The sequence below is a fragment of the Oxyura jamaicensis genome, chromosome 1 (assembly GCF_011077185.1).
Source record: "Oxyura jamaicensis isolate SHBP4307 breed ruddy duck chromosome 1, BPBGC_Ojam_1.0, whole genome shotgun sequence".
In the NCBI taxonomy this organism is placed as follows: domain Eukaryota; kingdom Metazoa; phylum Chordata; class Aves; order Anseriformes; family Anatidae; genus Oxyura; species Oxyura jamaicensis.
In genome coordinates this window covers 59,827,322-59,841,909 of record NC_048893.1, presented here as the reverse complement: position 1 = coordinate 59,841,909, position 14,588 = coordinate 59,827,322, and the positions used below count along the sequence as shown (strand labels likewise).

The 14,588-nt window shown below is 49.6% G+C and overlaps 1 protein-coding gene across 1 annotated transcript; it reads left to right on the top strand.

The window, feature by feature from the left end:
- The first annotated feature begins 1,903 nt into the window (after positions 1–1,903).
- Positions 1,904–13,230, top strand: DENND11 (DENN domain containing 11). The gene is made up of 9 exons (XM_035342954.1): positions 1,904–2,195; positions 6,948–7,047; positions 8,104–8,262; positions 8,967–9,120; positions 9,380–9,518; positions 9,975–10,106; positions 10,317–10,467; positions 10,961–11,029; positions 12,167–13,230. The coding sequence occupies exons 1-9, from the start codon at positions 1,949–1,951 to the stop codon at positions 12,360–12,362; spliced, it is 1,347 nt and encodes a 448-aa protein (XP_035198845.1). The 5' UTR covers positions 1,904–1,948; the 3' UTR covers positions 12,363–13,230.
- Positions 13,231–14,588: the final 1,358 nt, after the last annotated feature.

The window sequence follows — 14,588 nt, the reverse complement described above, 5'->3', positions numbered from 1 at the left end:
GCATTTATAACCACCCCACACCTGCCCCACTGCTAATGGGAAGCAGCTGGAGCTCAGCAGCACCTGTGTATGGCTGCTGGTGGCTGGGGGGCTGCTGGGGGGCTGCCGTGGGTCTGGATCTGCCGTGGGTCTGGATCTGCCGTGGGTCTGGATCTGCCATGCCTGCAGCCAGCTCTGCAGGGAGCCAGGGCTCCCTCTGAGTCATCTCCTTGCTTCTGCACGCTCTTCCCTCCTCCAGCTTCCCGGCCCTGCGGGGAGGTGATGTTTGCTGACAGCCAGGCTGCTTCGTGTTAATCCCACGGGGATGCAGTCTCCGTGGGCTCAGCTTACGTAAACGATCAGTCTGATGGGGACGGGCCCTCAGGTCTGGATTTGGGCTTCCTGCGTTTAGACGCGTGTTAGTTTGGAAAGCATTACCGCCTGCACTGGGAGGTTCATAGCCTAAGTTATAATGTGCTAGACTTCGTGAGGGACCATAGGTGGGTCTCGTTGTGGGTTCCCATCTCAAGGTGTCACGTATGTGCCCAGGGAGAGGAGGGGGACACTGGCCATGCCGATACCAGTGGCACACACAGGTGGTCTGCTGTCACTCAGCAGGAGCAGGATGAAGTCTGCATTTTAAACAAGCTTTAAACGAGCTTTAGTGAGCTGGGAACAAGGTTACAGAAGCCTTTTCTCTAAGCATCAGGAGAGCTGCTGGAAGGACATGCAGGAAGTGGAAGCAGTCACAGCCCAGGAGACTGGGGCTTGTCAGCATTGCCGTGTAGTTTTCAGTACACAGGTCAGGGGAATTCCCTCCAGGAAATAAAGGGGCATTCAATCTGAGGTCAATCAGCCCTCATATGCTGGCCTTTAAATTAAAAGTGTGGCCATCCAGGTCTCTGAAGTTGCCTGCTAAGACCGTGACCAGCAATTCACTTGATACACACCACCAAAACGGTACTGGGACGTGCCAGGCACTCAGACTGTTTTCACAGCTCCCATCTGGCCCAGAGGTTGCAGCATTTCTTCCAGGCTCTTGCTGCCGTGCAGACCCACTTCTCCCACGGCACAGCTGCTGTCCTGCTGTCCTTTTTGTCCTTTTTGTTGTTGTTTTTGTTGTTCTCAGGGGCTTACGGGTAGCCATTCCTCTGAGGCGGAATGTGAGGTGTAAGGAGGAAAGTTGGACTGAGTGTGAAGAAAGCTCTACTCGTTACTCTTGCATCTAACTAAAAGCCACCACATTTTCACGTAATATTTTTTTTTTCTGGAGGACTACTCAAAGATAATGGAGACAATTTTCCTAGCCCTTGATTAGAAGGAAAATTTTCTCATTTTCTGTTGAAATAGAGTTTTACTGCTCAGACAGTCATATTCCCTCAGAGCTGAGGTCTTTTTGATCTGGTGAAGCAAGGAAGCAGAGGACGTGGCCCTTGGTTTTGAACTTTGCACACCCCCAACAAACGATGTCCCGTGCCCGCTCCCTCCTGCTGGACGGCACCACAGAGCAAAGCGGGCTGGGAGCCGCCTCGCTCGGGTGGGTCAGGGCTCGTATCTGGGATTTGTTTCCCCCACTGGGCCAGGCAGCTGTGTCTGTACACTGCGCGGGTGCCAGAGAGGGGAGAAAGAAGCTCCCCTTTTTCTTTGTGCAGGGCTGTTTTTCCCCTTTGCCCACCACCTCCGTCTGCCCCCCGCCGCCTGCAGCTCCGGCAGGTAACCTTGCGCTCGGCTCCGTCACACCGAGCGCCCGCTCCGCACGGGAGCTGCCGGAGATGCAGTTCACGGGGCACGAATGCTGGGGGCGCAGAAAGGGGCGGAACCCCCAAACCCCGAACCCGCAGCTCCCGGCGGCAGGCCCCGCCCGCTCCCCGCGGCATCCCCCGCCCGCAGCGGCCCGCCCCGCCCCGCCGCCACCGCCCCCCGCTGGCCCGGCGCTGCTGGGCCCGGCCCGGCTCGGCTCGGCGCGGCCATGGTGGAGCGGGCGGACGAGGCGCCGCTGCTCTTCTGGGCCGAGGGCCCGGCCGTGGGGGCGCCGCCGGCCGCGGCCGATGCTGGAGGAGGTGGAGGTGGAGGTGGAGGAGGCGGCGGGCGGCGCCTGGCCGGCGGCTGGAGCGCGGCGCCGTGGGGAGGCGCGGAGGCGGCGGGGCCGCCGCGGGCGGAGGAGGACCCGGACCAGATCGTGGCCGTCTTCGTGGTCACCTTCGACCCCCGCACGGGTGAGGGGGACGGGGATGGGGCGGTTCGGGGCCTGGCGGCCGCACGGCTGCCCGAGGGGCTCGGCTGGAAGGCGCAGCCCGGGGAGCGGCCGGGGGGTGCGGGGGGTGGCTGCCCGCCAGCCCCGCGAGCAGCTGCCCCTTCCCTCCGGGGGCAGACCCGGCAGGGGGGATCTGTGTAAAGCTGGGTGGTTTGGTGTGCTTTGGGGCTGGGGTGTTGGAAGGGAGGGCCCTGAAAGAGCCGACCGCGTCCCCGTCCCGACCCGAAGATCCCTAGGAAGCGGTGATGAGGGCTGACCCAAGTGTCAGCACCGCGCTGCCGACAGCTGGGCTCTGTGCCCCAACACCAAGGGGCTTCCACAAACGTACCCGTCCCGTACCGCGCCAGGCACACAGCCTGGGGGTCACGGGCTCCTGACCTGCCCACACCTGACATGAGGTGGGTGACATCTCCCCAGCGAGAGGTGTTTGTCCTAAGTATCCAAAACAAGGAAGGGTCTGGGCGCCCGCGGCAGCAGCAGGTTGTCTGTCAGTGTGACAGCGTGCGCCTTCTACAAAATGGTGAGATTTTCTTGGTTGGCAGGAAGCTTAGCTTTCTCAGGAGTTTGTCTGAGCCAGCTGTTGCTTTGAAAGAAGGCCAGGGAGAGTTGGGAAACAGCGCTTCGCACATCTGATGTGCAGTTAGTGCGGGGCGTCATCGGCCTCCTAATAGCCAAGTCCGGGAAGATTTGGTACCGGTGCTGAACGTAAGGAGCACGATACGGCTGCGAGGAACACATCGACAGATCTCAGCATCACAGGTGGAAGGCAGACCACCCCGTGGAGGATGTGGGCTCAGAAGAAAGGTCTTGGAGCTGCAGTGGTATGAACTTGCTTGGGCCGGGAGCAGGAATTCCTGGGTCAACTGCATCACATCTCGTGAAGGACTTGTGCAGTGCGTGTCAGAGTACCTGGGCCCCCTGTGTGACTTAAAGGTGATCATCTGCTCATTGTCCAAGCCAGAAACCTGGCTGGTCCTGCCCACGAGAGGCACAGCAGACGTCCTTCGGTGGCTCGCTCAGGAAGGCAGAATTCCTGGCGGTGGCTGGGAGGGTGATTGCACCGGGTGATGTCTGCTCAAATACAGGTGGGCAGTGGCAGTTCTACATGACTGTAGGAGGAAGATGTTGTAACTGAGCTAATAAAGACTGCAACAGGTTCCCTCCCAAATTAAAAGGGCTTGAAGCAGACAAGCTCAGTGCCTCTAGCAGGTGTGTGTGCTGGGCTCACAAAGGGCGGTTGTGGGGTTGCGAGGCCACTGTTACGGTCCCAGTGTCGCTGGGGCTCTGCTTGCGCGAGTGGCTGAACCTAGGGGTCAGAGGCAGCGTCTAGATCAGTGGTGGTCACCCCACTTCCAGCATGGTAAACCTGTGGGACTTGAGAGGGAGCTCTTTTCACGGCTATTACAAGGACAGCTCTTGCATTAATGTGCTGCGAGCTAAGTGCAGAATGGTGGCAGCCCGGGAGCCAGCCACGCTGCCTTCTCTTTGCTCCCTGCCCTTTGGCAGTTGTCTCCTTAAGGGAATAACGAGCTGGGAATGTCCTGAGACTTGAAAAAGTGTGAGCACCTGGTCTGTGCAAACGCTGCCCCACAAAGAGCGCAGTCACAAGGTGTTTTAATGACTTTAAACTGAATTTCCTGGTACACACGTTCTCTCGGGCAGTGAGTAACCGGAGGCCCGAGATTATCTTGGGCAGCAGTGGGGATACATCCACTAGTGTGACCTACTTGGCATTAGGCTCCAGCTCATGTGCTCTGCTAGACTCATATTTGTCTTGGGTAAAGCAAGCAAAAGAGAACAGGACAATACATTTTGCTGTGGGAAGATAAAGAAAGATGAAGTGAAGTCAATGGCCACATCCTCTCTGTCAGATTACCGTTAAAGAGGCTGAACTGTCTTATCCCTTTTTCTGTGATGGTGACAGACAACCTTGTGGAGGTCCTGCACAGTCTGTTGGCTTACAGGGTGATGTGAGTAATGGGGGAGGAAGCGAGGGAAGAAATTCATGTTCCACCAGGAAGCATAAAAGTGTTGTTTTTCTGTCCTGCATTTCTCCCATTTGGGAAACTGAGCCAGAATACTGCTAGGTCTCGCTTTGTGCTTCTCCTGTCCTGGCACAGCACAGTAGCACTGCACGGCTGGAGACCCTAAAGACCTTGGGAAATACCTAGCGGTGAGGAGAGCCAGGTGATGACTACACTGCAGCCACCAAGTGTCATCATTTCTGCAAGGACATAAAAGTCCAGGGGAGAGAAGGGACAAGGAAAAGAGGAAGAACATCCCTAACTTTGCACACCAGAAACGAAGAGCACAGTTTGTGACTTGGCCTGGTGCTGGGAGATCTCCAGATCTCCAGGTTTGTCTCTCGGCACAACCTCTCACCAGCTCTCTAGCGCTGCTTGACTCTCACTTGGAAAGTTTCCTGTGCGCACGAGAGCTGCTTTACGCCCAGGGAAGGGAAATGCTTCCTGTTTTTCTGCATTACTCTCCTCCCTCCTGTTTTTCATGCAGGCTGGCAGTTGTTATTGCATCTGGGTGAAGTCTCTCCTTTGTTTGCTCTGCTGTTTCACCACTGACTTTCTTTTTTTTTTTTATCCCCGCGTTTGCTCTCCGACTGCCACGTCGCCAGTACATTCATAGGGCAAGGTGGCGTGAGGAACTGCCAGGAGCACAGGTGTGGATTGCTTATGTCAGCTCCCAGTGACAGATCCCGGGAAAAAAAAAAAGCTACCTGATATGCAAGTAGGTTTCATGGGTATGCATAGGATAAGGCTCTGTTTCAAGACGTCTTTTCCTTCCTTGCTGTTGCAGCACACCTGGTGCTTGAGCCGTGTCCACATCGTTGCCTCTAATAAATGGTGTAACTCTTTGCAGTAGTACTTCTGACTAAACTGAGCAAAGGCAAAGTTTCCTGTGCTCAGTGGTGCTCTTGCTTACTGATGTATTAATATATAACCGATGACCAATAGGTGATTCTCTGTGATGCAAGGCTTAAGAGAGGATCTAGCCCTAACCCCAGTTCTGCGGTTAAGAGGTGACAGCCTTAAGGGCGTACTTCCTTGCTCTGTCAAGGAAGGGTCTTGTGCCTTTAAAAACAAAACAAACCCACACAACAAAAGCCAACATCTATATATAATATGCAAAGCCTACAGGGGACCGTGCAGGCTGCCATGATGTCACTGGCTTTCTCTGCCAGCCTTTCACACTTCTTAAAGGCGACGGTGCCTCGGAGCAGAGCCTTCCCGCGGCTGTGCCCGGGGTCACCAGGCTGCTGCTGCCGCCCCCCAGCTGGCACGGCGCCGTGGGAGAGGTGTGCTCGGGGACTGGGAGCTCTTAGCTGGATGCAAACTCTCTCTGGTTGCCGCACTTAGGCTGCTGTGTTTTGAAGTCCTTGCCAGGCAGGGCTGGGGGAGGTCTGCTGAATACAATATCTGTGTGAGAAGAAAAATAGCCTTTTTTAAATGTCAGCAGCTAAACCCAATTCCTGTGCGAGTTTGCATGCATATACTTATGCAGGATGAGTAATAACACAAGAGGCAGGCCTCAGAAATAGAGCTATTTAAACATGAGGCATCTATTTCTAAAAGTCTGGGCTAAGCACAGGGCCCTTTCAAACGTACGTGCTGGGTCCATGCAAGACGCTTATCCCTAAAGGCAGGAGGAAGGACTGGGCCAGTTGAAAGCATCTTTGTGCTGCATCTTCCATTGCTTTATACCAAATATATATATATATTTTTTTCCCATTTGCTTTTAAAACTAAGTTGCATTATTTCAAATTCATTGAAATGAAAATACTATTTAAAATACCAGGGGCCGAGCCTAGTGCACGTCATTGCAGCAGTTGTGTCCAGATGAGCAGGCTAGGCTCTGAATTGTATGGAAAAGCCTGAAAAGTGCCCATTTTCATCTGTGGTAAACTTGCCAGTGGCAAGGCACGACTTTGTCAGCTCTAGGGACCTTTTGTGACTGCTCTGGTATCATCTGTTCCAGGATCAGGCCCCTCAGGTGGCCTTTTCTCTTGAAGAACTGCATGCTTTCTGGCTGGGCTGTCAGGTGACAGGCCTTTGCTAATTTTGATCTAGTTTGTAATTCATGTGCTTTTTGTGTGGTTATTCTGCACAAACATGTTGCAGTGCTTGGAACTCCCCGGCCTCCAAATAAAGCTTTATCCAACTCCTCCTACCCTTCCAAAAAAAAAAAGAGAGAGAGAAATTCTAGGGAGTAGTGACGATCAGGATGCTGGCTTGGGGGTTCCTGTTTGACTGTAATAGCCAAAGGGAGATCTGTGATAGATCATAGCAACATCAACAAACTCACCCTGAAGAGCAGCAGTCCATACTTAGGGTTCTGTCTGTATCAGCTACTCATGTAGACAGCCTGAAGGGAACAGTATTAGTGCTACACCTTGTCCACTGTTGGAGTGCCCGGTGGGGCAGAATGGTAGCTGCTCTCTGATAGTGCATAAAGAATAAACCCATAAAATACCACTTGGTTCCAAAGCAACTCGGAAAGTTTTGCAAGGTCTGGGTGTTGTGCTGCAACAAGTAACATTCGCAAGAGTGGAGTGGAGTAGTTAAGGAGTTCAGGAGCTGTGTTGGTTCCGTGATACTGGCATCCCAGTGGTGTAAAAGCAGTAACCTGCAATTGCTGGTGTTGACCCTTTACTAATGAGCACTGCATCCACCTTCACTCAAATAAATTTGCTTATTTGCAGGCAACATGGTGGAATGGTGTTTACCTCAAGATATCGATTTGGAAGGCGTGGAATTCAAATCCATGGCAAGCGGGTCCCATAAGATCCAGTCAGACTTCATGTGAGTATATTGAAGCTGTACTGCTGATTCTGAGCTGAACAGCTACACCACCATCCCTTGATTCAGGACATGCATGGAAAATAACCACCTATGAAGTTAAGTTCCTGCACTGCCGTGCAGCTAACCCGTATCTAGCTAAGCAGAAGATACTGATCAGATTCACTCAACAAGGTATGAAATACAGTGAGCTATGTGGGATCTGCTGTGCGACAGCTTTGAGCTGTGGAGGTCAGCCAGTGAATGGGGAAGGCCAGCTTCTCAGTGATGTGCAAATTTTAATGCTTATTGGGCAAACTGTACTGCATTGCAACCTTTCAGACAGTCAGCAGAGACCTGCTGTGAAGGAGAGAGAATGGCAGAACTGAAATAGGAAGGATTTTGCAGAAAAAAAGAACTTAGAAATGCTGTGGTTCTTAATTCTGTCAGTGCTTTTGATTCTTTAAATGTTGTGGTAAATGGTCCTCACTTACTTTCTTCTCCTCCTTCAGTGGAAAGGCTGATGGCTAGTTCTCATTCTCATGCTTTTGCTAGCCCAGTGCTGCAATGCAGCAAGGTTTTGCAATGAGCTGCACTTACACCATTGCTTTTGGTCAGGAATGACAGTTACTTTCTCAAAGACATACAGACTTAACCTTGCGCTTAGTTAGAGCATGCTTCCATGTGCAGGCACCCAAAATACGACTGGGTAGCTAGACTACTCACAACTCCATGCACTGCAGGCTTTTCTTCCTTAAAAGACCAATGTGTTAATTGGGCCCTGCATCCTCAACTGGCTTTCCGAGTTCTTTCCTTGCTGGCTTCCACGCTGTGACGTGGCTGCTAGGGGCTTTAGTGGCACTGGGAACTCCTGCCATAAATGTCCTGTCCTGTTCCTGAGAAGGCTGAGACACCCAAGGCCAGCCTTTAACCTTTCAGATAGCAAGGTGGGATTTCAGGGGGTTTCTTAAAGAAGGAACAGTGTTCCCAAATCAGTATTTATGGTGATGACATAGATAGATGCCTGTCGTTCATTCCCATCTTTTAACATTAACTCTTCTGTCAAATGTTTGTCCCCAGTTATTTCCGGAAAGGGCTCTGTTTTGGCCTGGCCTGCTTTGCCAACATGCCCGTGGAGAGCGAGTTAGAGCGTGGTGCCCGCATGAAGTCCGTGGGGATTCTGTCCCCTTCTTATACCCTGCTCTATAGGTACATGCACTTCCTGGAGAATCAGGTCAGGTAAGTTCCCTTGGGTATGGGGCTGGCCACTCCCCAGGGAAAGGTAACATTGCCCTGATGGAGAGTGGTTTTAGATGGGAGTGAGGACGTGGGGAGAATGTCAAGTTATAACGTGAATGACAGGCTCACTGGAGAGAGGGTTACAATTCACAGTGGGGAAGGAGAAAAGGAACCCATTTAGCAGCAGCCTGTTTGTTGCTAACAGCCTAGTGGAATGCTATCCAAACCCTACTTATTTTGAAGCACAGTGGGGAAATAACTGTCAGGAGAGAGCACAAGAAGTTAGCATCCTCTTGTTGAGAGGACAAGTTTCTCTCTTCTTTTGAAAACAATTTTTCTAAGGGCTCACAAAAAAGCCTGTCACGGTGATCCTGGCCAGGTGTATGCCTGAGCTGCGCTGAGTGGGCCTGGCCAGGAAAATGGTTCTGGTAGAAAGGAAAGCTGTTCCTACCTGAACGTACTTTGAAACATGATCAGTCCTATGCGTAAATCCCCAACCATCTGCTTCAGTCCTGCCCATGTTCTTTGACTGGGCTGAAAGTCGGTGTTACCCCTGACCCTCAGGCTGCCCTCCTAGGTTCAGTCTGTGCAACAGAGGCACCTGGGGCTCCTTTGCTATGTAGGAAAGCAGATACTGCCTGGGGACAAGGCACTAAATAAGCAGAGTCTGGAGACACTACAAATCTTTTTCCTTCCTTTTCCAGACACCAGCTGGAGATGCCAGGGCACTACTCCCATCTAGAGGCATTCTATGATGACAAGAAAGGAGTTCTCCCTGATGGCAAGGGCACTGCCACATCCCAGCAGCCTGTCCACTGGCTGCCGTCCATCCACAGATACATGTACCCCGAGATGAAGGTGAGGCAGGGCCTCTGAGGCTTGCAGGAATGTGCAGTGTGCTGCTGCTTTTTGCTGGTGTCTCATACTTCTTTACATAAGCAGTCACCCCAGCACTTTGTAGGCTGCTTTAGATGAGATTTTGTTACTTGGGCTGTTCGAAGCTGCCGTTCTCTCATTGCCGTGTGCTGGTCTTGCTCCCACATTCAGACTTAGACATCTGTGCATGTGTCCCTGCCTCACCTCTGAGCTGTTTTCTTTCCTTTCCCTCCACCTGCAGATCACACACCCTGCTGGCTGTATGTCTCAGTTCATCAAATTCTTTGGTGAGCAGATTCTTGTCCTCTGGAAGTTTGCCCTGCTGCGCAAGCGCATATTGATATTTTCACCGCCCCCAGTTGGAGTTGTCTGCTACAGAGGTATGTTTCCAGGGACATCACAGAGCTCTTATATAGTAGGCTGAAGAACTGCAGAAATGCTTGTGGGTATTGAGGGTACAGACATCATGCAGGTCTTAAAAATCCATCACAACCATTCCTTGTGGAGATACAGTTTAGCCTGCATTTACCTATTTCTTACAGAATGCTTTTCTGCAGGCCTTTTGGGTAAGGACATACCTGGGGCTGTCAAACACAGGAAAATAAGACTGCTGAATGAATCTGTGGGATCCAGAACATGAGATTCCTGTGGGAGAGCTGGTTATTTCCTATCCAAGATAAGATGTTCCCACTTGAGAAGTTTTGGTGTTCAGAAGTATTTCAAAGCCTTAACCATTGTTTACATGGGAGCGTGTGGGAGAACCGGGTAAGCGGGGTTCGTAATGCCCTTGCAGAGACTACTGAAAGCATCTCAGTACATCCTCCTCTTGTCTGCAGTGTACTGCTGCTGTTGCCTTGCCAACGTTTCTCTACCTGGTCTTGGAGGAACTGTCCCAGAGTCCAAACCGTTCTTCTATGTGAATGTGGCAGACATAGAAATGCTGGAGACAGAAGTATCATATGTGGCCTGTAAGTATGATGGGTTAGGCAGAACTTTTTAAACTTTTTTTTTTAAAACTTTTTAAACTTAAGGCTGCAAAATGTCTTGAGATACCGGACTGCAAATTAAAACTGAAGATAAGATGTGCATGGAATGACTGTCTGCAAAGGCAGGAGAGAACAGTTGGTCTGCAGGGAAAGCAACATGCTGTTCTGAAAAATCTTCTCTGATTTTGGCAGGTACAACAGAAAAGATCTTTGAGGAGAAACGGGATCTCTATGATGTCTATGTGGACAACCAGAATGTGAAGACACATCACGAGCATTTGCAACCACTCCTGAAAATTAACAATGCTGACAAGGAGAAGTACCGACGGCTCAATGACCAGAGGTAACACTAGGGATCTGAGTGGTCCTGGTTCTGTTAGCAGAGCAGTACTACGTGGGATAGAGAGGACACTGCTCCTTGGTACTTGCCACCTTCTCTTAATATTTCTCAAGTTTTCCACTGCTTCAACTCATCTCTTTGATTCTGGTTCCACTGTAGCTGGCTGGTATGAGAGTCCCTGAATACTCTGCATACATTTGATCATTCCATCAGTGAACTGGTGGAGCAGACAGAAGGCAGGAAGAGAAGCAGTGTGATTCTGTGACTGATTGTTGATGCAACACTGATCAGTAGCAGAACCAAAAACATTACCCTTGTAACCTGATTTGTAGTCCATTGCGTTATAAAGGCTCCCTTGCCCCAGATACTGCGACAATGGGGCTAATCTGATTTGTCACCAAGAAATGGATGTGAGGTTTTCATTGTTAACCATCATTTCATAATGCTTTGGGCTTCACTGGAGGCACGTGCGTTTAATTTGTCTCCCTTCTCTCAGGCAGATGTTAATGTATTCTCAAGAAGTGGGTGAGGATTGTAGCTCATGTGAAGAGGACCTTTTCATCTTGTAAGTGGATACGTCTAACACTTAGTTGGTCACCATTCACTGTTGTGTTTAGGGAGCATCTTTCACTGATTGCAAGTTGCACTACTGTAGCATATTATGAGACACCATGGTTAACACAATTCCATAGTCAGTTCTGTGTTTCCCTAGGGATCCAAGAGCCAAGCTGGTTCTTCTTTTCAGCTCACCCCCCTTGCAATTTGAGAAGCCAAAGGCAGCCATGTTTGTCTCCACTAGGGACTCTTAAGTGCTGGAAGGAAAAAGGAAAGGAAACTTAAAAAGCAGAAATGCAGGAATACCCTCCCATTTTTTGAAAACATAAACACCGTAGGACTCTTCCTGTGAGAAACATTTGGCTCAGGAATGCAGTGTCTGTGGGAAGCAGGCACTGTGCTGCACTGGGGGAGGTACAGCATGGAGATAAGACCTGAGCGTGAAGGATTAGCCCATTGATGCAGCTGGCTCTGTACTTGGGAAACAGAGGAACCAGAACTGGGTGTAGACTGCGAGGTACAGAATGAGATGAAAACCACACCTGTACCACCTCTGAAGCCTTCCACTGCCCATTGCTATTGTTCACAGGCTGTAGCAGCAGGTGAGAAGTTATAGGATGAAATTGTTTGAGGGACTGTCAGGGCAGAACTTGCTGTTGAGCCGTACAGATGTAGTCAGAACCCTTTTTGAAAAGCCTTTTGTGTTCCTAGGAAAGCACTACGTAAGAAGTAGCTCCCTTTGTTGTGTTCTGCTCCAATAATGGAGAATTTATTTACCCAGCGGGTTACTTAGATGGATAAAAACATTGTTTCTTCCTTTGCTTTACGGAGCTATAGGTCTGATATACCCACTTAATTACCACAAAGTAATTGTCAGCTCTAGCTGACAATGGGGCTTTCTTCTGAAAAGTGAAATGCCTGCTGTAAATCAACCAGACAAAAGCACCACTGTAAATTAAAAGTTACGGCTTTGTTTATTCTACCCTTTGTTATAGGGTGGATAGAAACCTACTACAGTATCACCTAACAGGGTGGGATCTGTGCTTAAAGTGGGTTAAACATGATTCTGGGGCTCTGCTGCCTGCTTGGTAAATATGCTGTCTTTTTGGGGTCCAATGCCATCATCTCAGCTTACTTTACCCTACAGGTTTTTCATGGAGCAGAACAACCGGATATTTCAGACCCTGATGGAAGTGTCAGCCAGCCAGGACAAGACACTGACAGCTGATCACGCACGAGGCATGGGTCTGGATCCCCAAGGGGATCGAAGTTTCCTAATGGACCTCCTGGAAGTCTATGGCATTGATGTTATGCTAGTCATTGACAACCCCTGCTGCACTTAAACCAAGGGCCAGAGAGATGGGGAACAAAGATAACTTTTTAAAGACTATCAGACATTGCTTAGGAGCATCACTGGAACTCACCACAGCCACTGGACAGATCTCTTTTTATTTAATAACTTTATATGGAAAGTATTTATAATTTTACAACAAAATGTGATTTTATTTTTACCACCTCGATTTCCTCAAGAAGTTCCTGCTCCAGTTGTTTTTTTTTTGTTGTTGTTGTTTTCATCTCCGCTTCTTTGTCATTTGTATTTTTTTTGTTTAGATAGGACCAGTGGAACCTCTGCACCAACCCTCAGTGGTGCCAGTGATAGCTAAGTTTTGGCCTAGTCTGGATGCCTGAGGGCTGAGGACTTCAGGAAAGCACTTTGTCTGATGGGGACCAATGTGAAATGCTGTTGCTGAGCTCTCAAGACTTGACTGGAAAAAACATCCTATCATTTCCTCTTCTACTTGGGGACCGAAGAGAGCTTCAGCACAGGTTGTTAGTGGCCCGGTCTCATAAAACATCTCCTGTCCCACCATGCTTTTGGGTGGGGACAGTTAAACCAATGATAAAGAATAGGACTCCTTCAACCACCCCTCACCCAGCTTTCAGCAGCTGAATTGGAATAAAGCCACCCTTCCTCATCAATGGCATCAGCAATTCTGGGATGAGGGGGTGCTACAGGAACTAATGACTTTGCTTACCAGAGCGGCACGGTTTCACTTTCAGCACTGGAGGTGGTATAAACTGTCAAAGACTGTACCTCCCTATCTCTCGGCTGGAGAAGAGCACCATCTCTACATAATCCCTCCTTCCGCTTCCTCTGGTTTTCAGTTGTACTGAACCTGCTGCTTTGGATTAAAATCTTCAAACCAGCAAGACGGTCTCGCATTGAAGAGGGACCACCATCACTGAGCCACCTTGCAGTCACTATGCTCTCCGGTCTCAGCTCAGATGAAGCTGGGCAGGATTGGATTGAATTAAGTATATTCTAACGTCACTAGCCCTTTCTTTGTAGCAGACAGTACTTGCCCCTCCTTTGAGTTAATACTGTCTGCCAATCCTTTGTCAAGCAGCCTCTGGCACTGCCTGCCACTGTCCTTGTCTTTCAGTGTGAGACAGACAGCAGTATGTGACCTTCCAGCTGGGACAACTTTACGGTTTGCAGGCGGCTCCCTTGGAATTTGTTGTTCCTAACTGGCTAGAAGTGATGGTTAACAGCAAGCCTTTTTCTTCCTGAGCAGAGGAGCTGTAGAATCAGATGAATAGCATTCCTCAGTCTTGTACTGTGAAAAGATAGGAATCACCTGATACAGGGCCAGGTTCCCTCCAGAAAGGCAGTATCTGTAAAGGGTAATCCCTTTGCCACGCAATGTCCAAGAACGGTACTGTGGCTTGTAGGTGTGACATACTGCTTTGTCCCAAATCCTCTGGCCAGTAGTAGCATCAGCTTTAAGCTAACTGTTCTTCCTGAACTCTCACCATGCCTACTTAGCTGCTGCTTCTACTGTAAGAGACTTCAGCGCTTTGGAGCCCTTCTGCAGTTTGTAGAAATGCAAGCTATAGTTGGTGTGTACATTTACCATAGCATTTTTATAGAATGAGACAGCACCCAAACCATCAAAGTCTCACCTGCCAATTCTATTTAAAACAGGTCAAGTTTTAATCCAGGAAGACCCCCTATGGATTTTCTCACTCAAGGAGGGAGGCTGGCATTATTCTTTGACAGCTAGCTGCAGCAAAGGGGTATTTTTGCTTGCTCTGGATTCAGAGGTTTTAGTGAAATGTGGGACCAGAGGCTTCACAAGATTTATTGCACAGTTCATTGGTATGAGCTTCAGCATATTATGGTTTTGTGATCTGAGTAGTTGCTTCCCTGCTTGCTTTTTCAGCGCTTTGAATGTTTTCCTACAGGGCAAAACATGCTGCTGCTTGTATTGCCAGTTGCTCACCACTGTAACATGTTCATCCTTAAAAGGTTAGGGAAAAACAGAGAGAAAAATGGGACCTGAACATTGTGTAATGAAAGGGTCAGGGTTTTTTTTGTTGTTTGTTTGTTTCCCCTTGAGGAAAGGCTTTGTTTTTAAATTGATGCTTCTGGTATAAAAGCAATTCACAATCTCCAAGCCTTCTAACATCCACTTTAATTTTAACAAGGTGTCTGCAGTGAAGACCCCTGGGAAAATGTAGTGTCTTAATGTCTGAAGGAAGTTAAAAAAACAACTGAAACTAGTCTC